This window comes from Balaenoptera borealis, assembly GCF_965194805.1.
Source record: "Balaenoptera borealis genome assembly, chromosome: 16".
In the NCBI taxonomy this organism is placed as follows: Eukaryota; Metazoa; Chordata; class Mammalia; order Artiodactyla; family Balaenopteridae; genus Balaenoptera; species Balaenoptera borealis.
The window spans coordinates 71,000,627-71,027,723 of record NC_138872.1 but is presented as its reverse complement, the minus strand read 5'-3'; the positions used below and the strand labels follow the sequence as shown (position 1 = coordinate 71,027,723).

General features: G+C 53.3%; 1 protein-coding gene across 3 annotated transcripts; it reads right to left on the bottom strand.

The window, feature by feature from the left end:
* Positions 1 to 91: 91 nt before the first annotated feature.
* On the bottom strand, positions 92 to 27,097 carry KDM8 (lysine demethylase 8). 3 transcript variants are annotated; one of them, XM_082362586.1, is made up of 8 exons: positions 26,960 to 27,097; positions 17,852 to 18,347; positions 15,299 to 15,465; positions 14,030 to 14,162; positions 12,242 to 12,286; positions 5,792 to 5,941; positions 4,877 to 4,969; positions 92 to 4,785 (listed from the first exon to the last, which is right to left on the bottom strand). In XM_082362586.1, exons 2-8 carry the CDS (start codon positions 18,317 to 18,319, stop codon positions 4,621 to 4,623), a joined length of 1,221 nt encoding a protein of 406 aa, XP_082218712.1. In that variant the 5' UTR covers positions 18,320 to 18,347; positions 26,960 to 27,097; the 3' UTR covers positions 92 to 4,620. The 3 variants fall into 3 exon arrangements, 2 of the variants coding, with proteins under 2 accessions (XP_082218712.1, XP_082218713.1); XR_014236117.1 differs by having other exon boundaries at positions 4,773 to 4,785; positions 5,651 to 5,941; XM_082362587.1 differs by lacking the exon at positions 4,877 to 4,969.

Sequence of the window (27,097 nt, the reverse complement as noted above, 5' to 3'; positions counted from 1 at the left end):
GAGTTGGGAGCCCCTCAGCTTGGGCTCCGGAGCGGAGTGAGGCTGGCAGAGCTCCTCCCGCCCGGCACCGTCCGAGGCCACTTGCTCAGGGCGGCTTTGCCTTCGGTCCCCAGCTGTGGTCACCCGTCCCACCCACACTGGCTGGCCTGACTTGGGCTAGTGGGGGCCTTGGCCCCCTGGGCTGCACCCTCCTCGGCCCAAGATGCACCGGCCTGAACGGCATCGCCCACCGGCTCCAGCTTCTCCCGCAGAGTCACCTTCCCACCGTGCCAGGCGGCCTGGTGCGCCCCTGCTGACTGCTCTTGCCCGCAGGCCCGGGCCACGCGATGGGGCCCCGTGTACCTCAGCCCCTCTCCCCTCTTACTTTCCAGGGCACGGCATTTCTTTCTGTCCCTGAATGAACCATCGTGTTCCTCACTGCCAGGCCTCTGCACACACGTCTCCCCCGCCTGCCTGCCCTCCCCTCGTGTGTCCCACCCTTGTCGGCAACACCTGTCCACCCTTTCGATCTTGGTTAGGCTGTCACCACCTCCACTCCAGTCCCCCACCTCCCCGCATGTCTCTGACCATCACACTTGCCACACTATTTTAACTCCCTGTCTCGCCTCCCTTCCGCCCCAGAATCAATCAGGACCCCTTCAGTCATGACAGCAAACCCAACTCAGAGTGGCTTAAACAAGGAAGGACTTGGCCAGAGGGGGTCCTTTAGGAGAGGCTTGACTTAGTGGTTCCAGTGTTGTCACCAAGCATCCATATTTCTGTCTCTGCCCTGTTATCATGAGTGTTGGCCTCACGCTGGCACCTAAAACATGGTCTTCCAGCAAATCCAGCCTCTTTCTTCAGGGTAGCAAAATGGCTGCCATACTTGCAGGCCTCGCTCACCCAGGCCCCGCCATTAGGAGGAAGAGGGCGGGTCTCACCTAGTGGCTCCCCCATCCCAGCAAACATCCAATCTGGATACCTGTGGGGGAGAGTGGGATAGTCCAATCGGCACTCTCGGCCTGGGCCACCTGTGAGCCGTGAGTGGGGCAGCCGCTCCCGAGCCACGTGGGTGGGTGAGGAGGTTCTCTAAGCAAACTGAACACGGTATCACCAGGGAGAGAGGGAATGAACGTGGGCGCCCGAAGGGCGGGGCGGCCTCCACCCGTGCAGGCAAGGACGCTCTGCCCGATTCACCTGCATCAACCGGCTGTGGAGCGGGACCCAGGTCCAGCCTGGGCCCTGAGGCCCACCCCCAGGCAGCGAGAGGCGTTCAGCTGTGAGCCAGCCCGGCCCCTGGCCCAGCCTTCTGAAGGCAAATACAAGCCTTGGTGAAGCCCTGTGGGAGCCCCGACTGGCGGGTGGGGGGGTGCAGCTGTGTGCCAGGCACGCCACCAAAACCAGCCCCAGCCAGCTTACCCAGAAAAGGGGTTTCTTGGGAGGGTCTGAGGAAGCTTGCTGACAGCAAGGCAGGAGAACCGGTCTAGAAAACATGGCCCCTGGACTCGGGGATTCCGGCGGGTAAGACCCGTTCCCCGGTCACGGTGGGGACTGCTGCCGCTGCACAGCAGCTCCAGCTGTTGTTCGTCCTCCCAACGCGCCCTCAAGATGCAGGTGCAGGAAGGGCTCGGGGTTGACACACCCTCCAAGGCTGCACTCCCGGGAGGAAGGGGATCCTCCACAATGCTGTTCCGGACAAGGGGGAACGGAGGCCAGGGGCCAAAAGCAGAGCAGCACGTCGTGGCCTTCCTGCCTGTCCGGGTGGGTGGCTGGGCGGTCAAGGCCAGGCAGGGTCACACCACGCAGGTGGCAAGGAAGCTCTGAGCACCTGACGCTGGGACACTGCCCTCCTGCTGCCAGTCTCCCCTGCGGTGACGCCAGCGTGAACTTCCTGAGGACCCCTTGGCATGGCCCAACCAAAGCCCTAACCCCAAGTTCCAGAGCGCTTGCCTGGCACTCAAGGCCTTTGTGGTCCGGCCCTGCCTGCCCCCGGGCACAGCCTGTCTCCCACCGCTCTGCCCTCCCACTGGTGCCCCAAGTGTGTCACTCCAGGAATTACTGGACCGGGGACACTCACCGCTCTTCCGGCCTCCGGTCTCCCCCTTCTGGGCTCTTCTCACATGGCAGCGTGATCAGCCCTCGTCTCTCCTTGCTTAGCACCTTCATCCCTCCCCCTGCTGCCACAGTTCTGGCCCGGCCAACCCCAGCTGCCCTCCCGCTTCCCTCAGCGCCCTCAGCTCGCGCTGCGCCGGCCCCGTCCTCCCTCCCCAGGCCGCGGCTTTCCTGCCTTGGGCTGCTGCACCTGCTGCTCGGAGCACCTTCCTCAAGTCTCTGTGTGAGTTCTGGATTCCAGGTCCTTCACGCTTCTACTCAGACGTCAGCTATGAAAGTCATGTCCCCAGCCCCTCCCCCGTGGCCACATTCCACCGTCACCCTGTTCTCTTGCCTTCACAGCACTTATCAATACCCGCACTATTTATTTTATTGTCCGTCTCCTCTCGGGATCCCCCAAGAGCACGAAACACAAGGAGGGCAGGGCGCCCATCCTGCTCGATGCCGCGCCCTGCCTGGCACAGGACGCGGGTGTTGAGCAGCCCTCTCTGCAGCTCCGGTGGGTGGGTGCCTGCACCTCCCCTTGGCCCTACGAGCAGCTGGTCGACACCTTTCTTCTAAGCCGCCTTCAGTCCACACCCCTCAGAGCGGAAGCCAGCCCTCCAGCCGGGATACTAGCAACACGGGAGCCTTGCCCGGAGAGCAGATGAAGATTTCATCTTCCCATCTGACAAGGGACACCTGCTCGAGGCGGCCAGGCCTCAATATGTTTTAATGAACGCTTCCTCTAGTCCCTAACTTCAGAACCACGGCGTTACAGATGAACCGCTCTTCGTCATCAGCGGCTCAGCAGGAGTGGGGCCTGCCGGCTGGGACGGATGGGCTCCTAAGGCTGGGCCATCGTGGGAGCTGGAGCCGGGGAAGGAGTGGGGGTTATGCAGGCAGCCCTGGGGTTACGGCTCGTCTGCAGCCCGTCTCCTCACTGACGGCGAGCCTGTGGGCATGGTGGCATCCCCATTTTATGCCTGACTGCCTTCAGCGGCGTTGATATTTGCTGTAAGTTCTTCATATGAAAAATGAGGCAAATAGCTATCAATAATGCTGGGTAGGGGAATAAACGACCTCACAAGCAATTGCTCACAGAGCCCTCGATTCCTTTCTAAACAGCTCTCGTATTCGCCCGGCCTCCACGCCCGGCCCTGGCCTGGGCTCACCCACGGCATCAGACCCACAGCCTCCCTGCAGCTTTGACCATCAGCCCCTCCTCTTCCCTGCCGAGAATCAAACATATATTCTGATGATCTCTCTGCTCAAAACTCTGAAGCCCCAAGACCTACGTGATAAGGTTCAAATTCCTTGGCCTGGTTACAGAGGACGTTAGTAGCTAGTTTCAGCTGCCCATCAATGCTTCCCACCCCCCTTCTCACAGTAACTCGGGGGGGGGGGCCTGTGAGCCAGGCCCCGTCAATCAGAGCAGCCACTCCTTGCCCCACGGCATCGCCCCAGAACGGGCAAAGGTCCCAGGCCCAATGGTCAGAACCTTCCCTGAGGTTTCTGAGCTGTGGGCTGAGGTGCTGGGATCTGGAGTTGACCTGCTGGGGCCATCTTCTCCCCCGGGGGAGAAGGCTAGCTACAAGAGGGAAGAGACTGAAGTCAAGGTCAGACCAGCAGACATGAGGTGGCCACGGAGGGAGAGAGGCCTGGTAGGTAGAGGCATGGCCCTGGGCCTCCTCCACAGCTGTTCCTGCAGGTCTGTCACACCCCTGCCCCCAGCATCCTTACCTGGCCAAAATTCAAACAGAACCACCCATGTTTTATACAAACAAAACAAATGTGTTTATGGAAAGTCTGAAGCCTGGGTCTCTCCTAGCCTAAAACCCTCTTCCAGAGAGGAGTGACCCCTGGGCGATGGAGACAGCAAGGGGCAGGAGGGGGCCTGCCAGGTGGTTCTGTTTCTTGACTGGGGGACTGGTTGCTGGGAGGGTGTGGAGTGGAAAATTCGCCAAGCTAGCGGGTCTGTGCACTTCTCTGAAGTAACCAAGACAGAAACTGCCCCAGGCTCCCCACTGCCCAGCAGAGGCCTGAGCTGAGCAAGCCGATAAGAACCCACCCCCGGGGACCAGGCCATGGCCACCCCACTCCAGAGCCTGCGGGCCACGGCTGTCCTGACAGGCCAGTATTTACAACAGTAATAATCATGAAGACTGGGGACAGCCGCTGAGGTTTGCAGCGCAGCTCTGCCTATACCGCATCCCTAGAGCCCTCTGTGGTGAGGACTAGCGCTGCCCTATTTTCCAGATGGAGACACACAGTGCAGTTTCTTACCCCAAATCACACAGCAATTAAGCGACAGGGCCAGGCTGGAATCCAGGCAGCCAACCTCAGAGCCCAGGAGCTTCTGTGCGGGTTGTGGGCCTGGACTGTCCCTCTGGGGTCCCACCCGCCTCCCTCCGCTGCCCACACTGGCCTGGGCACCCCTCGCCCTGCGTGTGCCCGGCGAGGCAGTCCTCAGGCGCAGGCCGGGCCGGGCACAGGGCGGAGGACGTGTGACCACGAGTGCGTCTGCTTGCCGGGCACCCTCCTCTCGGGCTACGACCACCAGAAGCTGACCGAGAAGCTCAAGTCCAGAGCCCGCACGTAATGCCAGTACTTCACCGGGATGAAGAGGATCTCTCCCGGAGACAGGATGCAGGACAGGAATGGGGCCTCGGCAAACCTGGGGAACCTCTCCACGTCGGGATTCTCCACGTCAACCTGAGGAAAGCGAAGGAAGTCACTGGCCTGCTCTCAGAGACAGGGTGTGGAGGAGGGGAAACGGCGGGTCACACCGGTCCCCCAGGCCCACCTGGCTCGTGTTGTGAAGAAGGTGCGTGTCATGAGGGTACAGGGCCTCTGACTCCTGCGGGGAGTACAGCCGGATGTACTTCCTGCCCATCACCTGCACGGAAGAGAGCCGCCCTCCTCAGCAGGTGCCCGGCCGCCCCGGCCGCCCCGCGCCCGGCGCACACGCCAGGTGAGGAGCGACTGCCTTCGCTACCGTTGCTAACCGGCCTCGACCGTGGCGCCGCTGTCTCAGTGCCGCACGTGTTATTAACTCTAAGCCTCAGCACAGCCCTCCGAGGTGGTTTATCCTCTCCCCCCCATTTTACAGGTGAGGAAATGGAGGCACAGAGAGGTTAAGTGAATGGCCCACGTTCACAAGGCTGAGAGGCGGTCTGGCTCCCGGCCTCTCTGCTGCCTCTGGGGACTGGTCCCCGGGCTGGAAGAACACTCTCCCTCGTCAAACCTCTCTGCCTACGACGGAAGGTGGTTTTATAACAGGTGCCCCTCCCCTTACAACACACACGCACGCACGCGCGCTGCTCTGTCTGGGTCTCAGTAAAACCACCCACTGGCTGAGCAGCTTCCCCGTATTTGGAGAGAGGATTCTGGCAGGAGAAGCTGGCCTGGTTCCGATGGACGGCAGGGGAGAGGCAGCCGTCGGGGCACTTGCTCCGTCCTGAGATGGCGCCCCGGCCCTGCTCTGCCCTCAGGAGGTGTCCGGGAACCCAGACGATGCAGGAGCCATGGCTGGAAGCCGCACCGACCAGGCAGAGGGCCCCACCCTGAGGCGGGGTACCTTTTGTTTCTCTGTTTTCACTTCTGTCCACGTCCCTGTCAGTGGTTCATCTCTTTAGTGTTTAAATGTGGACAATGCGGCCAGGCCGCGTGTGGCTGGGCCAGGAGGAGGGGGAAGGCCGATGTTCTGAGCAGCTCCAACCTGGGTTAGGAAGTTCTGCTGGGGGTCCTGGTGAAGCGGGGAGACGGTGCCTTGGGGACCGAACCAGGCGTTGATGGTGATCTCCTCTTCCTCCCCGGCGCCCAGGCAGCAGTAATCGGGGATGCTGATGTCCTGCTTCAGCTCCGGGATCTGTAGGGCCAGAGCAGACGCGGGGGGTTAAGACCAGGCCTGTGGGACACAGCAGCCTAGAAGTCCACTGACTCTCCCGGAAGGCCGATACACACTGTCTTCTTGTGTAATAATATGACTGTAGCCATATTTTACTGTATAGGAGTTTAAAAATCAATTTTAGAAAGTAAATATATAATTGCTAGGGAAGGGTTATAATTTTATTTTCAGATTTCTTTCCATGTCATATGCATTTTAGCTTGGTTTCCTTTTCTTTTTTTTTTTTTTTTAAGCACTTTTTTTTTTTTTTTTATAGCTACTTTATTTATTTATTTTATTTTTATTTTTGGCTGTGTTGGGTCTTCGGTTCATGCGAGGGCTTTCTCTAGTTGAGGCAAGTGGGGGCCACTCTTCATCGCGGTGCAGGGACCGCTCTTCATCGCGGTGCGCGGGCCTTTCACTATCGCGGCCCCTCCCGTCGCGGGGCACAGGCTCCAGACGCGCAGGCTCAGTAGTTGTGGCTCACGGGCCCAGCTGCTCCGTGGCATGTGGGATCTTCCCAGACCAGGGCTCGAACCCGTGTCCCCTGCATTAGCAGGCAGATTCTCAACCACTGCGCCACCAGGGAAGCCCGGTTTCCTTTTCTTAAAAACCTGATACCACTGCTTTGTACCTAAAAATAAACCAGCTTGCAATTTTCTAATTTTAGAACATCAAATTAAAGAAAAACAAAAAGAAAATGGGACTGAGTAGTTAATGAAATCTCTGAAAGGGAAGATTTTCCAAACTTTACTAATGGTAAAGCAATCACAATTGGTACATTTAAGATAAGTTACTTAATACAAAGATGGGGAGTAAAATGGGAAACATTTGAACTGTGGTAAAGGAAGGTTAATGTAGAGAGTGCATACAAAATAATAAGGAAAAATAATAAGGATCCCAATACATAAGGTATACAAATAAGAAAAGGACAAAAACCAGATCATACATAAAGATAAATTAGATATAAAGAAGGGTTTCAGTCTCATTAGCAATAAACATTGCCACCATTTCCCACTGATCAAATTGGCAGAAGCTGAAAAAGTGGTAACACTCAGTGGTGGTGAGGATGTGGTAAAGGGGGCACCCTCATGCCAGGCTGCTGGTGGCATCAAGCGATGTGGTCAGGACTTCCCTGGTGGCACAGTGGTTAAGAATCTGCCTGCCAATGCAGGGGACACGGGTTCGAGCCCTGGTCCGGAAAGAATCCCACATGCTGCGGAGCAACTAAGCCCGTGCGCCACAACTACTGAGCCTGCGCTATAGAGCCCGCGAGCCACAACTACTGAAGCCCGTGTGCCTAGAGCCCGTGCTCTGCCACAAGAGAAGCCACTGCAATGAGAAGCCTGTGCACCACAGCAAAGAGTAGCCCCCGCTCACCACAACTAGAGAAAGCCCACGGGCAGCAACGAAGACTCAATGCAGAAAGAAAGAAAGGAAGGGAGGGAGGGAGGGAAGAGAGAGAGAGAAAGAAAGAAAGAAATTGGGTGAAAAAAAAAATTGGTTTAAAAAAAAGAAAGCGATGTGGTCAAGTGTGGAAGTCTTAAAACCATTCATGGACTTTGACCCAGGTGAAAGTGAGCTTGTGCTGCTCCTTTGTGTGGCGGCGTCAGGGGCCTCCGGGAGGCTGTGAAGTTAGGGCTCCCGGGGAAGGACGAGGGCTGTACGAGGAGGTGCGGTCAGCTGACCTGCCCCGGCACCGTCAGTGACCATCTCTAATGAGATGGACAGGTTCTTCCTCGATTTACGATGGGGTTGTGTCCCGATAAACCCATCGTAATTTGAAAATATCGAAAGCTGAAAACACATTTGGTACACCTAATCTGCCGAACATCATTGCTGAGCCTGGCTTGCCTTAAACGTGCTCAGAACACTTACATTAGCCTACAATTGGGCAAAATCATTGAACACAAACTCTATTTTATGATGAAGTGTTGACTACCTCACCCAATTTATTGGATACCGTACTGAAAGCAAAAAACAGAATGTTATCTGGGTACAGAGTGGCTGTGACCGTATCCATCGTCTCCCCTCATGATCGTGTGACGAACTGGGAGACCCAGCCCAGCATCACGAGAGAGTATCGTAAACACACCACTAGCCCAGGAAAAAAGCCAGATTCAAAATTCAAAGTACAGTTTCTACTGAACGCATATCACTTCGGCACCACCATAAGGTTGAAGAATCCTAAGTTGGGGACCACCTTATACTTTAAAACGGCAAGTACCGTGAGTCCCCTCATGTTTTCTTATGCCCCACACCTCCTCACTTCCCGACCAGACCCGCAGAAGGCAGCTCCAGGGCTCCACTCCCAGGGCCCGTGAGGAATCCAGCCGCCCTGAGGGAGGGGCTGGAGCTGCCTTCTGCAGGCCTGGTCGGGAAGTGGCTTCAGCCAGGGTGAGTGGTTTCTTCACTCTGAGACTCCGGTTCTTTCCAAATGGGGCCAGTCCACACAGCCCTGCCGAGCCCCCAGCCCCCAAGACTGCCTGCTCTGCCGGCAAATGCTCGGAGGCTTTGGGAAGTTAAATAGAAACTTAAGTTTGGTTCCCAAAAGGTTGCAAAGGGGACCCACTATGCTAGTTTACTCAGGTATTTTCAGACTGAGCTCTCGGGGCTGAAGGGACACCTGCAGGTGGACTGGCCATTACTTTAGTGCAACAATCGCAGGGGGCAGCTGGAAAGTTCTCCCTGCGGGGAGCCTGGGCTGTTCTGTACTTTTAGAGTCTGTCTCCAACAGCCCATGTAGAAATGCGGAAATGCTGCTGTGTCCACTGCTTTGGGCTGACAGAGAAGTTCACAGTCTGAGGTGCCCTGTCCTGTGGGGCTCCCCAGCGAGGGGCGAGACGCCAAAGGCCTCTGGGAACTGCCTGCGTCTCCCCTGCCAGGCTCGCTGTCACACCACACGGTTTCTGGCTGGGATTACGCCAGACTCCAGCCCTGGGGGATGCTGAGAAGCTGCCTGGTTCCTGGTGACATCATCAGGTTTCCTGAGAGGTGACTGGTTGACCAGACGGTGTCATCAGAGCCACTGGCCAAGGATTCAGAGACGCCAAGAGGAGAAACCGTCTTAGACGTGACTGATACTTGAAGGCAGACCAAGCACAGTGGCCAAAATCTTCTGAAACACAGGGTCGCTGGGAGGGGAGTCAGTAAGAGGTTTTGGGTGGGGCGACCCTGAGCTTCGTGCAGGCAGAGAAGGCCCCAGAAGCCACACAGAGGCTGGCAGGCCAGGCGGTCCCTCTGCGCTGCATGATGGCCCCAGGGCTCCGGCAATCCCCAAGGCAGTCTGACAGCAGAGGAGAAAACCCACTTCTGGGGTCCCAAGACAAAACGCCTTCAAAGTCTTCGATTGTCATAAAAATAAGCATGTACTTTGCCTTCTACTTCTAAATGTGCTTCCTCGTGTTCTAGTAAAATGGCAATTGGCTGCTCCAAGACAGGGAGCCAAGATGACCTGTGGCTTCCAGGGGCCCTGGGAGGCCGAGCCCCAGTATGACGGAGGCCAGGGGATAGGACAGGCCGGTCTCTTGAGATCACGTGGTAGGGGCCTGATCAACCTGAATCCCCCTTTTCTTCACTTAGCAAGAGAGGACAGGACTCAGGACCTACGAGTCCTCACATGGGGAAGCCTGGGCAAGAGAACACAGCCCACGCGGCCCCATCACCTCCTGCCCCCCTGTAACTTTGGACCTGCAGCTCCCGGAGGCTGGCACAGCCCCAACTGGGGCCCCCCGGTCAGGACAGGGACCCCAGCTTCCCACTGGCTGTGGTCCTGACCCCGAATGACCCAGGTCTTCCCTGTTCAGGGCACAGACCCAGCCCCTGACCTCGCCTCTCGCCCAGCACTGCCCCCTCTGGGCAGCTGTGGCGTCAGGCCTGGCCAAGACCACATCTGCCAAGTCCCCCCGGATGCCTCAGCTCCACCTAACGAGTGGTTCGGGTCCCAAACCTAGGAGTCTTCCTGGGCTGCTCCCTTTCCCTCGGTCTCTGCACACCCACCATGTCAGGTGCCGGCAGCTCACACACACCCTAACCCCATCTCTCCACGCGCGGCGTCAGCTCTCCCTGGACCGCTGCAGCAGCCTTCTAGCGGTCTCCCTGCTTCCACACCTGTCACTTCAACTCCTCCCCAGACAGTGCCGCAGCCATCCTGGAAACACTTCCCTTCACATTAAGAAAACCATCCTTCCTCCAGCCCTGATCTTCCTCTCAGGCCCCATCTGCCACTTCCCTCCCCTTCATGCGCTCGGCTCCGGCCACGCTGAACTCTCCTGCCCCTTGAAGGTGAAAGTTCACAGCTGCTGCTCTCCCAGCTGGCATGGCACTTGTCATGTCCTTTTAGACACGAGAAGAAAATAAAATGGCAAGTTGATGACGGAGATAAAATACCCACAACGCTTACGGTTGACAACTAGCTTGCATCCAGAACATATATAAAGGATTCCTAAAATTCAAAATAAGACCAACAACCCAATAAAAAAAAAATGGGCAAAATATCTGCCATGTGGCTGGGTACCTACTGCTCATCTTTTGGGCTGCTGCTGAGACATTACCTCCCCAAGACCCCTTCCCTGACCATCGGATGGAAAGGGCCCTTGCCCTGCCCAGCCTCCTTTGTAGGGTACATTTCTCCTTTTCTTCAAGGCGCTCATTACCCTCAGATACATGTGTTTTTCAGGTCCACGGGGCAGGAGAGCGACTGTCTCCTTTGTCCCGGCGTCCCCAGGGCAGGGTTCAGTGCCGGTGCACAGGGGCCTGCCTACAAAGCAGCCGTCTCCCGCCAGACACCAGGGTCACAGCCCCGGCCACCCCCCAAGTACAGAGTGAAGAGGAGAGCGGGGGATGAGGCAAGGGGTGGACGGAAAGCCCAACTGTCCGGTCATTCCCCAGGGTGAGCCCTCCTCTAAGCATTTCGGCATCCTAACTGGACGGCTTTGAAAGCGCAGGATGCAATCTGATTCACGCTACACTTCACTTTGTTCCGTTTTGTTTGCATTTAAAAACAAAGTCTCTGTTCTTCTCATTACGAGGACTGTACGTACTCATTATAGATGATTTGGAAACCGCAGAAAAGAGAGGGAGGAACCCCCTCGCCCTCTCACCCCCCGCAGACAATCCCTGTTCACCTTCTGCGGCCTTTCTTCCTGTCCTCTGCCAACTCAGCTGCGGCCATCCTGCACATCACTGCACAGCCCCATCTCCTCACTCCCCACGAGCCAGACGGTCCCGGTTCCCGCCGCTTCCCCAGCTCTGCATTTGGTGGCTACGGGCCCCACCTGACCCAGGTCTGGGTGACAGGTGATGCTGGTGCCATTGATCTGGGTGCGGCCCAGGATGGACCCTGCACTCTAAAAGCCAGGATGCTGGCGATGTCTGGGCCACACCTGGACGGTCTCAGGGGAGGATGTGTGACGGAGAAAGGGCTAGTGCAGCCTGCCACTGTCCCTCTTCTTCCCCTAGGCGCTCTCCGTGTATCCCCCGGCTCCCCTGTTGGATTCTCCTGGGAATACTAACTTGGAGTGGGAACCCTCCGGCTCACAAATGTCCTAGGGCTCCTCGCTGTCTTGGCCTGGCCTTCAAGGCCCTCCCAGCTTGGCCCCAGCCCCCCTCTTCGGCTTCCTGCTCTGCTTTTCTGACCAAACCCTCTCACGCCGGTGGACGCGCCCAGCACGGGGATTCGTTCTGCTCTCCGACCCCGGCTCACGAGGCGCCTCTCCCTGGGACTGGCCTCGGCCTTGAGCCCTGTTCCTCCCCTCAGCTCCAGCCCACGGCCCCCTCCTCTTTCAGTCTCCACCAGTTCGTCCTGAGGGTCTTCCATCCAGCCGGTCAGGGTAGCCAGAGGAGTGGAACCCGGGCCCTGCCCCAGCGCACAGGCCCAGGTACGGGGAGCCTGCCTCGTAAGCAGACGATTGAGGGGTGGTTAGGGCGGCTCCAGGCCCTGCCCAGGGGACCCTGTGAGTCAAGGTCGGCGGCAGCTCGCTCGTTCTGGGTCAGGTCAGAGCCTGCCACCCTCACCTGGGGGACCTGTTCCTCAGTTCCGACCACACCCGGGCTTCAGGCTCCATCCCCCGGGGGCCAGCCTAGGGCCTGCTCTGCTCCCCTGCTTCCCGCTGGCGAGTAGGGCACGGGCAGAGGCACAGGGGGCCTCCCTGCTCACCGCAGGGGGCAGTACCACTGGGGAGCAAACGAGGCTGCGACCCCTTTCCAACCCTCTGGGGCCAGCGCCCAGGAAGGGAGGTGGGAGAGGGGGAGAGGGTGAAGGGTAGAGGGGCTCGGACTTACCTGGTCAAAGAGCTGGTGCTGAGCAAGGTACCCGATGTCCTTCGGCTACTCCATGGGAGAAAAACCAGAGGCGACACAGAAAAGCCCCGTTAGTCGCAGGACACCTCCTCAGAGCTGCCCGTTTGGCTGGCTCTCAGCCCCCTGCCCTAGGTGTCACCTGCAGGGCCCTCCTCTCCGGCCTGCTTGGTCCCCCTCCTCTGACCCGGGGGCGAATGTGATCCCTCGCCAGCCAGCAGGACTGGGCTGATGGGGGGACTGAGGATCCGGCCCTGCCTCTGCCCTGAGTAAGTCACCCTGAGCCCCGGGGCTCAGTTTCCTCAAATGAAACATGAAGGGGCTGTACACACATAAGGATTTTTTAAAAATAAAAACGGAATCATACAATATGTATTACTGTGAAGTCTGCTTTTTTCATTTAATGATATATCATGACTACCTCTTCAGGTCAATACAGGCATACGTGACTCATTCTTTTGATGGATGCATGTTTTATAGACAGGATGCATCATTATTCATTCAACCATCCCCCTGCTGGTGGACATTAAGGTGGTTCTGCCGCGGTGTTTCAATAAACAGCCGAATGCTCTGGTCCTTATGTTTACATAAGGAGAACAATGCAGTCAGGAAGTATGTGGATTTTAAACCTCAATAGCTTCTGCCACGTCGTTTTCCCAAACGTTACATCATTTACACTCTCACCAGCAGTTAACGTGAGAGTCCACTTTCCTACATCTGCCTGCACTGGAGATGATCATTTTGTGAAAATGTCTACGAATCAGATGAGTGAAAAGATCAGTGCTTTACAAACTGGGCTCCCCGACGCTCAGGGGTTCTTTGAAGATGCCCGAGGGCCTCTACAAGGGTCAGATGGGGGCGGGGCAGATGGGACGCTGGGCACCACTGACCCCAACTGCGGCCAGAGTGGCCAACAGGTATCAGGAAGAGGAAGACACCCAGGGCCCTCACTGTTAAGAAATGACAAAATGGTGCAGCTGCTTTGGAAGACAATCTGGCAGTTCCTCAAAAGGTTACACACAGAGTTACCATCTGACCCAGCAACTCCACTCCTCATATACACCTAAGAGAAATGGAATCACATGTCCGCACAAAAATGTGTACGTGAATGTTCACAGCAGCATTCTTCATACTAGCCAAAAAGTGGACACAACCCAAATGGCCGTCCACTGAGGAATGGACAAACAAGATGCGGTCTATCCATCAAAGGGATAGTATTCGGCCATACAAAGGCACGGAGGACTGGTACGTGCTACGACAGAGATGAACCCTGAAAACATTATGCTAAATAGAAGAAGCCAGACAGAGGTTGTCACATATTATATGATTCCAATTATGTGAAATGTCCAGAACTGGCAAATCCATAGAAACAGAAAGCAGATTCGTGGTTGCCTGGGGATGGGGGGAAGGGGAAGGGGATATGGGAAGTGACTACTAATGGGTATGGGGTTTCTTTGGGCTGACGAGAATGTTCTAGAATTAGATAGTGGTGATGGTTGCACAATCTTGTGAATATACCAAAACCCACTAAATTGTAACCAAAAAAAACCAACCAAACAAAAAAAACCTCCAAAACACAAAGGGCCTGAAATGGGAACCTTATATCCAGCCTGCCTTTCTCATGCTGGCCAGCCTTCTGACCACAGGCCCTTAAAGAATGGTTTCTTGACTCCTCCAAACCCCCCCCCGCCGGCGACATATGGAAGTTATTTGCCCAAATGTAACGCGTTCCCTCCCTCCTAAGTATTAGGGGGCAGGAGTCAAACGACACACCTCATTCCTGATGTACTTGCTGATGAACTCATTGACAGTCATGAGCGTCTGGGACCACTCCTCATCCGTGTACCTGGAACCGACCTCTACCGGGACGGTGCGGCAGCCAGCGATTTCTTGGATGTACTCCAGACTATTCGGAAAACAGGGATTGGCATTGCCATCGTACGCTAACACCCGCTGGGTGCCCTGCTAAACGTGATATGCTGGTCTCCTTTCATTGGCACAAATGCTCACGAGGAGGAGGAAGACCCCACTTCACTGCTGAGGAGACACAGGTGCAAGAGAGGCGAGGTCACTTGCCCACCTGGCGCTGGGCAGCTTTGCAGATACAACCAATGAATCTGGTTCTTGCTGGGCGGCTCTATTTCCCTGCTTGCCTAGAGCCTTTCAACCTCTCTCTTTGCTCGCCCTGTCACAAGCAGAGAGATCTTCTTTGGGCCAGTGGCAGACAGTGCAGGGTGGTGAGGGGCCTGGGTCCTCAGCTCCGGTGGCCTGGTGCCGAGTCCAGCCCTGCCTGTCACCCACCAGGGGACCTGTGGCAAGTCCCTTCGCCTCTCTGAGCCCTTGTTCCCCGTTTGCAAACTGTGGGTGATGACACTGCCCGTCACACAGGAACCAGGGAGGGGACAGTGAGGGAAGACATGGCATGTGCCCGCCTTGCGTGGTCAAGCACACAAGTCTCAGCGGGAACCACTCCCTCCGCAAAACCACTGCCACAGACAGGCTGGCTCCATCCACCTGCCTGCGACACGCCTCCTCATTTCAAAATTAGGCACGGCTGTGGCATCATGGCGACTGTCCAGCTGCCTGATCTGACCTCTCCACCATGAATCTGCGGAGGGACTGGAAACAGACATGAGGAGAGAATAAACACAGGAGCCCTTGGACCCCACGCAGAGGGGGTGGGGCTGTCTTGGGTTCTTATTTCTACTCTCAAGGCTCAGGGACCCCTAAGAAACTCCACAGAATTCCTGAGATCCTGCAAAACTGCATAATGGACTTAACATTGGACTTCCACGACGCACTCCTTAAAAACTGCTTAGGGCCGGCAAGCTGTAGAAGGTAAGAATCTTATAACCTCTGGCATCGCTTCAGAGCGCTGTGCCTTTAATGCGTGTTTAACCCCTCGGCCGTCCATCTCGCTTCACTGCCAGTGAAGTGTCTGGGGGGCTGTATTCACTTGGGGATGATGGGAGGAGGAATTTGGGGGTCTCTGGGGCTGCTAAATTGGGAAGAGGAACCGCACCGCCCTCAGCAGACGCCCACCTCCACTTCTTCATGCACGGCCAGTGGTCGGCCACACCTTCCAAGATCACAGGCCTCCCTGGATCCAAAAAATGCTTCCTGAAATGCTGGAGGGATGGACAGTGAAGCCGGGGCACCGTTCTTTCTGACGTCGTATCTGGAATCGGAACGCGGTCATTCCTTGCTTTCTGTTCAAAATTAAGACAAAACAAGATGGCAACAACTGCAGAAAGGCCAAAATTCGAGGCATTCCACTAGGAATTTGCATCAATGGTAGTAAGACAGCTGAGGTGTCATTAGTAACAATAAGAAGTTATTATTTATTGTCAGTTTTACTGCTGCTACTGTTACTACTGATGTTTCACGATATCAACATGTTTTTTTCTCTACCGGTTCATTTAAAATGTTTGTTTAATTATAAAACTAATATACTACTTTCATAGAGGAAAACTTACTATCCCAAACTCCACCATCTAACATACAAGGATTCTTCTCATTACTGTTCCTTTCCCATTTTGTTCACACATATACATCTCTGATCCACTCTAAGATTCACAATGAATAAGCAACTCTGCCTCTTCTGTCCAATCATTTCTCTAAAGTAGTTTCCATGCTGCCACCCAGCCCTTGCAATGTCTTGAGTGGCTGCCTCATCATTTACTTAACCATCTCCCAGCTGAGGGACCTGAACAAGTTACTGTCTCTGAGCCCGTTTCCCCATGTGTTAAACCCCGCTGGGTGACGAGACCCCATATGTAAAGCACCCAGCACTGCCGCCGGGCACCTGTCGGCTCCCTCTGCTGGACCCCAAGCCCGTGCTCAACATTCACGCAGTGGCGGCAGCGACAGCTAACATTCTTCCCTGCAGGCGATGCGCGAGGCCTTGAATTTGCCTGTTCTTTTCTCGCTGTCCCCAAAGTAGACTTTTACTTCCCTGTACTCCCTTGTCAAACAGGCCTTCCCTGACCACCCTGTCTGAAGCAGCCTCCCCACCTTTCTCACCACCTGGGAGAAGACATTCTTTTACAGCCTCACTAGAACGTCAGCTTGAGGACGGGGTCTGGACCATGCCCTTGGTTCCCGGCGCATCTGGGCCACCACTGGGGCTCAATAAGGCTGCTGAGCAAAGCCCTTCCTACAGGCAGGGGAACGGAGGTGGCACAGAGCAGCCACGACACTGCCTGAGGCTTAGGCAGCGGGTGGTGGCGCAGGAATGTGAACCCAGGCAGCTGCCTTCAGAGCCTGAGCTCCCACCCCTTTAACCATATGCACTGCCCCAGACCGCGAACACCACCCTGGCCATGAAGCCACCGCCATATCCCTTGGGACAGCCCTGGCCTGGGCAAGGGTGGGTGCAACCCCTGGGCCCAAGGGGACAGATATTTGTCCCTTGATCTGCATGTCTGCCTGACCCTCTGAAAGGTCCACCAACACCCCATGCCCTTGGCCCTGTGCCACCCTTGGCAACACTGGGTGTTGTATAAAATCTCATTTGATAATTTCAGAGCCAAGAATGGCTGCTTTTTTTGTTTGTATGTTTAAACCAGAGGTGAGGTTGAACATTTCCCACATGTTTGTTTAACAGATCTGTTTCCTCCTTGTGAACAGTCTGTTCATATGTCTGCTCTCTACCTCCTGGGGCCCAGTTTTTTCTTTTTTCTTTTCCCCTGTTGATTTGTATAATTCTTATACAATAAAGATATCTCCTCTCTGACAGCTTTGCTACAAATTTCTCTTCCCTGTTTATAGGCTCACTTTTTATTTTAGTTACATGCATGGTGTGTTTATGACATCCATTTGCATTATTCTTATAGAAAAATAATACTCACTGTAGGGAATTCTGAAAACAAGAAAATATTTAGAAAAATGTCGAAAACACCCCATAACTCCCTTACCCAGTGTCCAGTACAGTCTCGGTCTTTTTTTTCTGGGGGTCAGCACTCTGCTATTTTAACAGATAAGGAAACTGAGGCTCAGAGGAGGTGACTGACTTGCCCAGAGGTACTGTGAGTGGGTCTGCGTGTCAGTGCTGGGATGTGAAGCCTGAAGAAACCACCCTCAGTATCTGTGGGGTATTCTCTGGCACATGCACTTAAATACCAGTGAGGACACGGTCAAGTATCTAAAGGGCAGGACCGATCAGTCACTGAGTTGTAGTATCTCATCCAAACTCAGCAGCACAAAGACAGACGCAGACAGGAAAGTGGGTGACACTTCAACCAAGGGGCCAGGAAGAAGCTGAAAGAGAAGGGCTCCCGCTGGCTGCAGGGCTCGGCCACACAATCCCTCTGAGCCATTTCTCTCAGGAACCACAAAGCTTTTACCCTCCTGCTCTCCCCAAGGGGCACTGCTTTTGCACAAACTGAGAAAAAAAAAAAAAAAATTGAGACAAGAGGCTGCTCCATTTCCAAATCAATGGAGATGCCATTTTTCAACCAGAGGGGTCAGCATGCCAGGGGCTTCACCCCAGGGGAGAGCTGACCGTGACTTCTAGGAAAACAGGGCTGATGGATTTTGCTGGGTGTGGTCAGTGGCGGTTGCCCACCCCCCTCCCCCCCCACCGCCCCCGGATACCTTTAAGCCGAGCGGCTCCTGGCTCGGGCCGGGGGCGGGCCTTTTTCCAGAGAGCAGGTGCTTCTGGAGGACGGCAGTGACTTTAAGGAGGATGTCCCCGAAGATGGCCGCCCCCATCAGCAGGCCCATGTCGCAGGCTTTCAGGGCGGCGGCCACGGAGGCAGCGTCCCCAGGCGGCGCGCACAGACACACGGCTTTCAGGAGGCAGCTGAAGGCATACACCCGCCGCCAGTCCTTCTCCACGTGCTGCCAGGGCCCTGTGTTCAGCTTCTCCCAGGAGTAGTCGAGCAGCACCTCGCAGGTCTGCAGACACTCTCGCCTCCTGTCCCCGTAGAAGAGCTCGGCGGCTTCCTGCAGCAGCAGCACCACGCTGCCCTCCACCTTCTCTCCCAGCTCCAGCTTCAGCTCCTCTTTCGTGCGGGGCAGGAGTGCCCAGAGGGCCTCCCAGAGCGCGCCTGGCCCCGCCATCGGCCCAGCCGGCTCAGTCCGATGAGTGCTGGGGGGAAAAATAAGTTACAGCAAAACACCACGTTGTATGTGTACATATTTACAGTTCTACATTTTCATAAAATAAGACTGGGGGAAAACAAGCTAGATCTGTGATGACATCCAGCGGCCAAAATGTCAACAACTGAAATTTTAAATATATATAAACTATTTTCCTAAAAAAAGAGAGAGACCGAGAGAGAGACAGCACGCACAGACCTGGTCCCCTACAGGTTCCCAAGGCTTCCGGACTTGTCCCATGTAACACACATCTCATCTGCACTGATTCTTCAACAATGGTCTTCTCCGCCCTGTGAGGGCAGGGTCCCTATCTGTCTGGTGTCACCACTGCATCTTCAGGGCCTGGCATAACACTAGGCACACAGTGGGCACCGGACCTGTATTTGTTCAGAGAGTAACATGTATTGTTCTTGTCTGGAATGCCTCCAACACCCCTCTTCTCTGGCAACTCCTATCCAGCCTTTAAGGCCCATCTTAAATGATCCCCTATGTGAAGCCTGCCAAGATTCTCCGACAGTGTTTTGGGTTTGAACAGCCCTTGAGCTTCTTGCAGAGTCAAGCTCATAGTAGGCACTCAATTACTACTGAAGGAATGAGATCTTAACGTCTCTGGAGGAAACCTGGAAATACGTAAATCCTATACAAAAAGGTTTATCACAGTTGGTGTCTTTAGTGACTTTAGCCTGGACATTATATATAGATGGCAGGCCAGTCTCTAGGAATAAGTACTAATACGTGAATAGGTTCTACTGCTCACAACTTATGGTGATTTATTTGCACTACAATGTTGTAGGTATTATACTAACAGCTGCTATATGCCTCATCTCATTTGATACTAAGAAACAGGGACCATCATGCTTTTTGCAGAGACTGCTCTATGCTGGGGGTCAACAAACTTTATCTGTAAAGGGTGAGATATCAAATATTTTAGGCTTTGCAGGCCATACAGTCACTGCTGGTACTACTCTGTCACTGTAGTGTGAAAGCAGCTTTATACAGCATGTAAACAAATGGGCACGGTGTGTCCCAATAAAACTTTATCTACAAAAACAAACTCGTGCTTTAAGCTCACCAAAGCCCATTCCATCTTCTTCCGGGGCACACAGTTAGACTCCATTTCTCATTTGCAATTAGATGTGACCACGGCACCGTGTTCCAGCTAATGAATGGAAGTGACGTATGCCCCTTCCAGGCCTGGTCCATAAACACTTCCTATGTGATCCTCCACACTTTCCCTATCCACTGGCTGGAAGCAAAAGATTCTGAGGCCTTAGGGGATGGCAGAGCCATAAGATAGCCCCCCAACTAGGAATATCCATGCTGGAATGCTTCGGGAGCAAAAAATAAACTTGTATTGTGTTTAGCCACTACAGTGTTGATGATGCTTGCTGTAGCAGTTATCCTGCCCTGAATGAAGCAATAACTTCCTTCTACTATTGAGGAAACAGATGGCAGAGAACGTAGTAGAGGGTATTTGTTGAGTTCTGGTGGCTCAGAATCCTTTTCTCTTTCTTGACAACATACTTCCATCTCCTTTTGAGAAATTCCATCATACCCACTGAGATCAGTCTGGTGGGATGTTGCCAAGGGGTGGGTATGTGACCCAAGCTAGACAATGAGTTGCCTCCTTTGAATTTGAACTTTAAGTAGGTCAACTTGACCAGAGATAGCTGACATTTCAATTTTGTCCTAGTGGCAGTTTCTGGACCAGACTATTCTTGCTAGGGTCTCACAATTATTGTCCGCAATTCCTAGGATGCAGAACCACTTTAGTTCTTGTCTTTTCCAAGCCCAGTTCTCCAGCTTTCCATCGATTCTGTGGGCCCCACAGTCTCCCAAGAAATTTCCTCTTGCTTATGTCAACCAGGGTTTCTGTGGTTAATAATAAAAGAACCTTATTTGACCCTTAAAAGTAACTGACACTCAAGAGCCACTGGTGGATGGTGAAGGCAAGAACGAAGACATGCCTGTGATAAAGCCCCATTACATGCTCCACTTCTTGTGAGGGAAGAAAGTCACCCTAAGGTGCAAGAGAGCCCAATGATCCCTGCTTGCTGTTATGAACACTCTTATCTAACCCCCTTAAGTATGGGCAGGACCTGTAATTTGAGTGGTAGGCAGAATAATGTCCTCCAAAGATGTCCACATCCTAATCCCCAGAACCTGTGAGTATGTTACCTAACATGGCAAAAGGGACTTTGCAGATGTGATGAAGAATAAGGGCTGTGAGATAGGATTATACTGGATTATCTGGCTGGCCCCAACCTAACACAGGAGTCCTTGAAAGGATCTTTCCTGGCTAAAGTCAGAGTCAGAGGGAGACGTGATTATAGAATTGTTAGAGAATGCAATGTTGCCAGCTCTGAAGATGGAGGAACGGGGTCCCAAACCAAGGAATGTGGGTGGTCTCTAGAAGCTGGAAAAGGCAAGGAAATGGATTCCCCCCTAGAGCTTCCAGAAGGGAACGCAGCCCTGCTGAGACCTTGATTTTAGTTCCATGTGTAACTTCTAACTTATAGAACTGTAAGCTAGTAAATTTTTATTGTTTTAAGCCATCATGTTTGTGATAATTTGTTATATCAGCAATAGAAAACTATTATTACTTGCCTATTATAACCAACAGCTGTGTAGGTTTGGTATGTGTAGCTATTTACTTTTTGGTCTAAGATGGCAAAAGTGACGAGATGCCACTTCTGGGATCAGGTCACATAAGACTGGAACTTCCATCTTGCTGCCAGACTCTCTCTACTGCCTTCTTGGTTTGCACGCATCGATTAAGCAAGTGGCCCTGTTGCTTGGAGGGGCCCATGTGGCAAAGAACTGAGGGTGGCTTAGAGTCAACAGCAAGCTAGGAACTGAGGGCCTCAGTCCAGCAGCCCTCCAGGAACTGAATTTTGCCAACAACCACAGGCATTTAGATCCTTGTCCAGTTGAGCCTTCAGATGAGAGCTCAGCCCTGACACCATAACTGGAGCCTTGTGAGAGACCCTGATGTAGATGACCCAGCTAAACCCTGTACAGATGCCCAACCCACAGAAACAGAGATAATACGTGTGTGTTGTTCTACAGTCACTAAATTTATGGTGATGTGTTACGCAGCAATAGATAATAAACACTCCTACCAGATTTCCTGGACATGCTGGGACTCCATCTATAACTCACACCAAAGAACAGGAGGAGAAAGCATGGTTCCCTTTAGCTCTAATGTGTGTGAAGACGTTAGCAGTAGGTAGAGAAACAAAGACGTGTGAAGGATGCTAGAGATATGGTCCCTGAGGGTGCGTCGGACAAGCCATTCCTATTGCTGGGCCCCATTTCAGCTCACTCCGCACCAGTTCAGGAATATTCAGTATTCAGCAGACAGAATACTTGCCTCATTTCACCCCCAGAAAGACCCTACAAAGCTGATAAAGTACTTACAAAGCGTTTGCTGTAAAGCCAGGAATGCTCCAAGCACTTTATATACACTTCTAATTCTTACAGAAACTTTAGGTATTATCATCTCCATCTTACAGATAAGGAAGCTAAAGCAGAGAAGTTAAATGATGTCCCAAAGCAATTCAGCTAGTAAGAGGTGGAGCAGAAATTTAAAACTCGGGCAGTCTAGCTCACAAATCCATGATCTTATAAATGAGGGACCAGAGCCACAAGATCACAAGCCAGCACACGATGAAGCTGCACATCCGGGTTAACTCTCAAGAAAACTCTGAGGAAGCAATTATTATTCTCCCCATTCTAGAGATGAGAAAATCCTATCACTTCACATAAGAAAAGGGTGTACCTTTCTCACTTGTTACTATTTTTGAGGTGCCTCTTCCTGGGCCTGTCCTAAAGTAAGTGCAGTAATTCAGAGTTTTTCTCAGTGCTGCAGTCTATCCCCAGCACCGCTTTCTAATTGTATTTGTTCCTCACCATAGTGTGAAGCCGACAGGGGTGTATGTGATCATTTCCCCTGCAACCCCACCCTCCTATTTTGCTGATGAGAAAACTAAAGTCCAGAAAAAATGAAGTGACTTGACCAAAACACACCACCACAGTCAATCAACTTGTGCAGAGACAGAACTTAGATTATGCTCAACCTCAGGGCCCTTTCGTATGTGCCATGTCAATGCTCCATGTTTTCTGGGTTTTTTTTTTTTTTTTTGCTGTGCCACGCGGTTTGTGGGATCTTAGTTCCCAGAACAGGGATCAAAACCGGGGCCCTGCAGTGAGAGCGCGGAGTTCTAACCACTGCACCGCCAGGGAAGTCCCAAGGCTCCATGTTTTATGTACGTCATCTAACATATCCCTCACAATTGTACAGTGTGAGGTGCTACAGATGAATGAAGTGAGAGTTGGGAGATTAAGCAATTTGTCCAAAACTTCACAGTAAGTGGCAGTGTCCACTCAGACACTCTTCATGTTCGGGCATGAGGACTGCATCAGCTTTTGGAGCTTTGGATCCCAGCTCAGTCCCTGGTTCACAACGGATATCCTTCCCAGCTGGCTTACTGCATGACAGGACTCAGAGAGCCTGAGTGGCCTGGCCCAAGCCCGCCAGGATGACTTCTATCTCCAGCCTCCCAGAAGATTCATCAATGTCTTGTGTTGGTCTCGTTAAGAGCTTCACAGTGCAGGGCTTCCCTGGTGGCGCAGTGGTTAAGAATCCGCCTGCCATGCAGGGGACACGGGTTCGAGCCCTGGTCTGGGAAGATCCCACATGCTGCGGGGTAACAAAGCCCATGCGCCACAACTACTGAGCCTGCGCTCTAGAGCCCACGAGCCACAACCACTGAGCCCACGTGCTGCATCTTCTGAAGCCCGCGCGCCTAGAGCCTGGGCTCTGCAACGAGAAGCCCACACACCGCAACGAAGAGTAGCCTCCGCTCGCCACAACTAGAGAATGCCTGCGTGCAGCAACGAAGACCCAACACAGCCAAAAATAATAAATAAATAAATTTATAAAAAAATACCATACTAATATCAATAAAAATAATAATTAGAAAAAAAAAGAGCTTCACAGTGCAGGCTTCCAGCATGGTCTTATCCACTAGTCACACGCAAAACAGCACGTGGACCCACCAGCTGGCCTTCCTGGGTGGCCTCAATGCTCATCCCCTGAGTGTCGCACATGAGTCTCATAAAGCAATTTCGAAAAATCTCACCTTGAGCGTGCAACAGGCCTCAGAGGCCTCATATTCTGGCTTCTCACAAAGGTCTACAAAAAGGCCTCCCAGAAGACGACTTATTTGCCTTAATATAAAAATGGCTTCTGCTGGGGCCTATGTACCAACTTTGTAAATTGGTCTCTTAGTGGCCTTAGAAAATAGCCTCCTGGAGGGTTTCAAATGGGCTATAAACCAGTTCCCTGGGATGCAGATTTTAACCTTTGTAAATTGGCCTCCCAGGGTGACCTTACAAAATAGTCGCTCGCAAAGCTCGCAAAGGCCTTACAAAGCCAGCTTCTAAGGTGGCCTCCCGTGCTGTTTTGCAAAATGACCTCCCAAGGTGGTCTCGTGTTTGGTTTTCATAAACCGGCCTCTAAGGAGGCTGCGGTGCTGCTTCGCCAGGTGGCTGCGGGGAGGGCCTCAGGTTGACGGCCGTGTGCACCAGCCTTCTGGGAGAGAGGGCCTCGAGCCGGCTGTACAGAGCAGCCTCTCCGTGGCCACATAAAATAGCCTGAGTAATTTGTTTTGAATCCAGAGCTCCTCAGTGAACGCCTTACAACAAAGCCTTCAGAGAGACTTATGCTGACGCTGCACAACACAGCCTTTCAGAGGTGAGCGCTTCGGGATGGCTGTGCGTTCATTTTCAAAATGGTTTTCCAGGTTGCCTCTGTGTTAGCCACCTGAAACGGCCCTGCGCATCTCATGACTGATCTTAAACACTGGCCTCCCAGGGGGCCTTACAATAGCAGCCTGTAGCAGCCTGGTGAGGTGCCGCGCTGGCCACCATCCGTCTGAGAAGTCTCATGTATGGCTTCGTTCCATCGGCCTCCCAGGATCTTCCATGATTTGGCCTTTTCAATGTTGCCGTATCGAACGGCCTTCCGAGGAGGAGCCGCATCATATTACAGAAAAGTCTTCCAAAGTGGCCTCATGACCTGTTTTAAAGACTGGCTTCATTACATATTGGGCCCTTGTCTGAGGGCCAGGTGAAGCCTGGACTTCGTCTTAGTTGTACAAACCTATCTTCCATGATCCCTGTTAGCCATCTGAGATGGCCTTATAGGAGCAAGGTCCTTTCCCGGCTGGGTGAAACACCTTCTTGTCAGCTGTGTGAAACAATCTTCCAGAGGCGCTGGCCTCATGTGGGCTGTAAGCAGCAGCCTTCAAACAACCAGTTGACACGGCCTTCCACTGAAGGTCAGGTAGAGGCTACATTACGCTGCCTTTCTCAATGGCCTCACGTCCAGGCTTTACAAATCAGGCTTCCAGCATTCCCCACGCATTAGTCTGATAGAAAGGTTTCTTGACGATTGTATCAAGCAATTTTCTGGAGGAAGGTATCAGCCTGAGTAGCCTCATGGCCTGGCTTTACTGATTTGCTTCCCAGAGTTCCTCACTGAATTGCCTTTTTTTCTAAAAGGTTGTATTAAACGAACGAGGCTTCCAGATGAGGGAATCAAGGGTAAACTGTGTGAACAGTCTTTCAGAGTGGGACTGCAAACTGGCCTTTACATTGGTTTCCCAGGGCTCCACATAAAAGGGATAAGCAAGTTGCATAAACAGCCTTCTGGTAGGTATAGGTGGATTAACTACAGAATTTATCATACAAACCAGGATGCTATATATAAGCCTTTTATTTATTTAGCTTGGTAAAATATACATTTTTCCTTTGCAAAATTTTTTATTCTCATCATTTTCTCCAATGTTTTTTTTTCACTGTTTGGAACTGCCATTTCTGCACGTAGGAATTTAATCTTACACAAGTTGAATACTGCAAGTGCTGATAGTAGCTTTCAAGGACAAGTCACAACCTGGCATTATTCCAGGCACATTGAGACCCATGGTCCCCATAATCACAGGCCATATGAAAAAGCCTGAGTGGCCTTGTATCCTCACTTTAAAGTCAGCCTCCTAGAGGTATACAGGTATTGGCCTTAAAAGACTTCTTGTTGGTTACATAAGGCTTTTTTTTGAAGGGGGTGAGGGTAGAGGTGAATTGCCTTTTATAAAAGGTTGTATTAAATGAACAAACCTTCCAGAGGAAGGTCTTGTGTCCTGGCTTTGTAAACCGACCTTCCAGAGTGCCACCTGTCTGTACTGGTCTCATGACGTGAGACAGCTTTCACAGGAAGCTCAGGTACAGCCTGCATAGAATTGCTCTTCTCAGTGTACTGTCTTGGCTTCTTACGTAAAGGACTGTTTGTTGGCATAGGAAATAATCTTGAAAAGGGGGTCAGACCAAGGTTGTATGAGCTAACCTCTCAAGAGTGGCTTTTGTCTTGGCTTTATAAACCAGCCTAATGTGAACTTCATAAACGGCTTCTTGCTGGTCACGTTAAACACCAAGGAGCCAAGTACAGGCTGTATACAACAGCCCGACTCAGGTCCTGACTTCATGAATTCACCATCCAGATAGAGGGTATTATGTAAGCTGGCCTTTGGTTGGCTATTAGTTAACAGCCCAAGGGGGTTCATGACGTTTATAAAATAAAGCCTTCTAGGAAGCCACCGCAGTCATCCCAGAATTCTCTTAAGTTATCTTTAAAACTCTAAAGCGCCTCCCAGAATACATCGGCCTCAATCTGGCTTTCTGGGACCAGGCTGCCCACTCTTGTAACGAGCAGACGGGATCGGGCTGGGCCGTCGGTGTGGCCCCAACACCTGCCCACCTCCTGCCCCTGGATTTACTCCAACCTTGTTGAGCACGGTGACCCATCTTCGCTCAGAGTTAACCCCTATCGAGTTAGACACCCCCGTCCTCCAGGCGGCCACATGCACAGGGCCCATCGGGTCCCCCAGGACGAGCGGGCTGGGCGGGCTCTACGTAACCCACCAACCCTCCACCCCGAGGTCTCACACCTTTTCCCTCCCCGGCGCCTCCCCCGGGGCTTCATTTCCCTTGGTCCACATTTGAGGCCCGATGGTTTAAGCGTGCCCAGTCGGCCTAGCTCCAGACCGACAAACGGCGACTGGCCCGGGAGGGTCAGCCGGCAACCACCTGCCGCTACAAACACGGCGGAAATCGGAAGCCTCGCAAGTGCATTAGAGTCGCATCAACGCGACACCAAGAACCGCGCAGGGACACGACCGCCTGCTCTCACACACGCGCAAAAAGAAATGACTGGCGTAAGAAGTGCACCACGCACGCGCAGGACCTTCCTCTTACCCGTGGAGGCGCTGGAGTTGACCGGCTAAACTGCGTTCTCAGCGCGCATGCGCTACCCCCGGTTCTTCCCCACCCCCCCACCCCCCCACCCCCCCCACCCCCCCCCAACAGCCGGCTCAGTTTCGCTGCTTTGAAGGGCCGCCCTGGGCTTTCCAAAGCGCACGCGCGAGACCGTCCTTTCCTGCTTCGCCCCTTCACGCTACGCCTGCGCAGTCCTCCCCTCTCAGCCCGGCCTCCGCGCTTCTAAGGAGCCAGAGCTGCACGCCCTCTCGAGTTGCTCAAACTCACCTGTCTCGAGTTTGGACAGTGTCGAGTCGTCGGAGGCCGGCGACGACTCTTCCTTCTGGACCGAATACTCCGGCTGTCTCCGAGTCGTCAGAGGCTTGCCCGAGGAGTATCGATCACCAAGGCGTGCCTAGAGGAACG

What these genes read in the sequence shown, in the direction of transcription:
- KDM8 (XM_082362586.1), bottom strand. Translation starts at nt 18,319, where the DNA reads ATGGCGGGGCCAGGCGCGCTCTGGGAGGCCCTCTGGGCACTCCTGCCC. An exon ending in AGGAGCCGCTCGGCTTAAAG is followed by an intron (nt 15,466 to 17,851) that starts GTATCCGGGGGC and finishes AATTTTGAACAG; the next exon opens with AAAGCAAGGAATGACCGCGT. An exon ending in AGCAGAACTTCCTAACCCAG is followed by an intron (nt 4,970 to 5,791) that starts GTTGGAGCTGCT and finishes TCTTCCGTGCAG; the next exon opens with GTGATGGGCAGGAAGTACAT.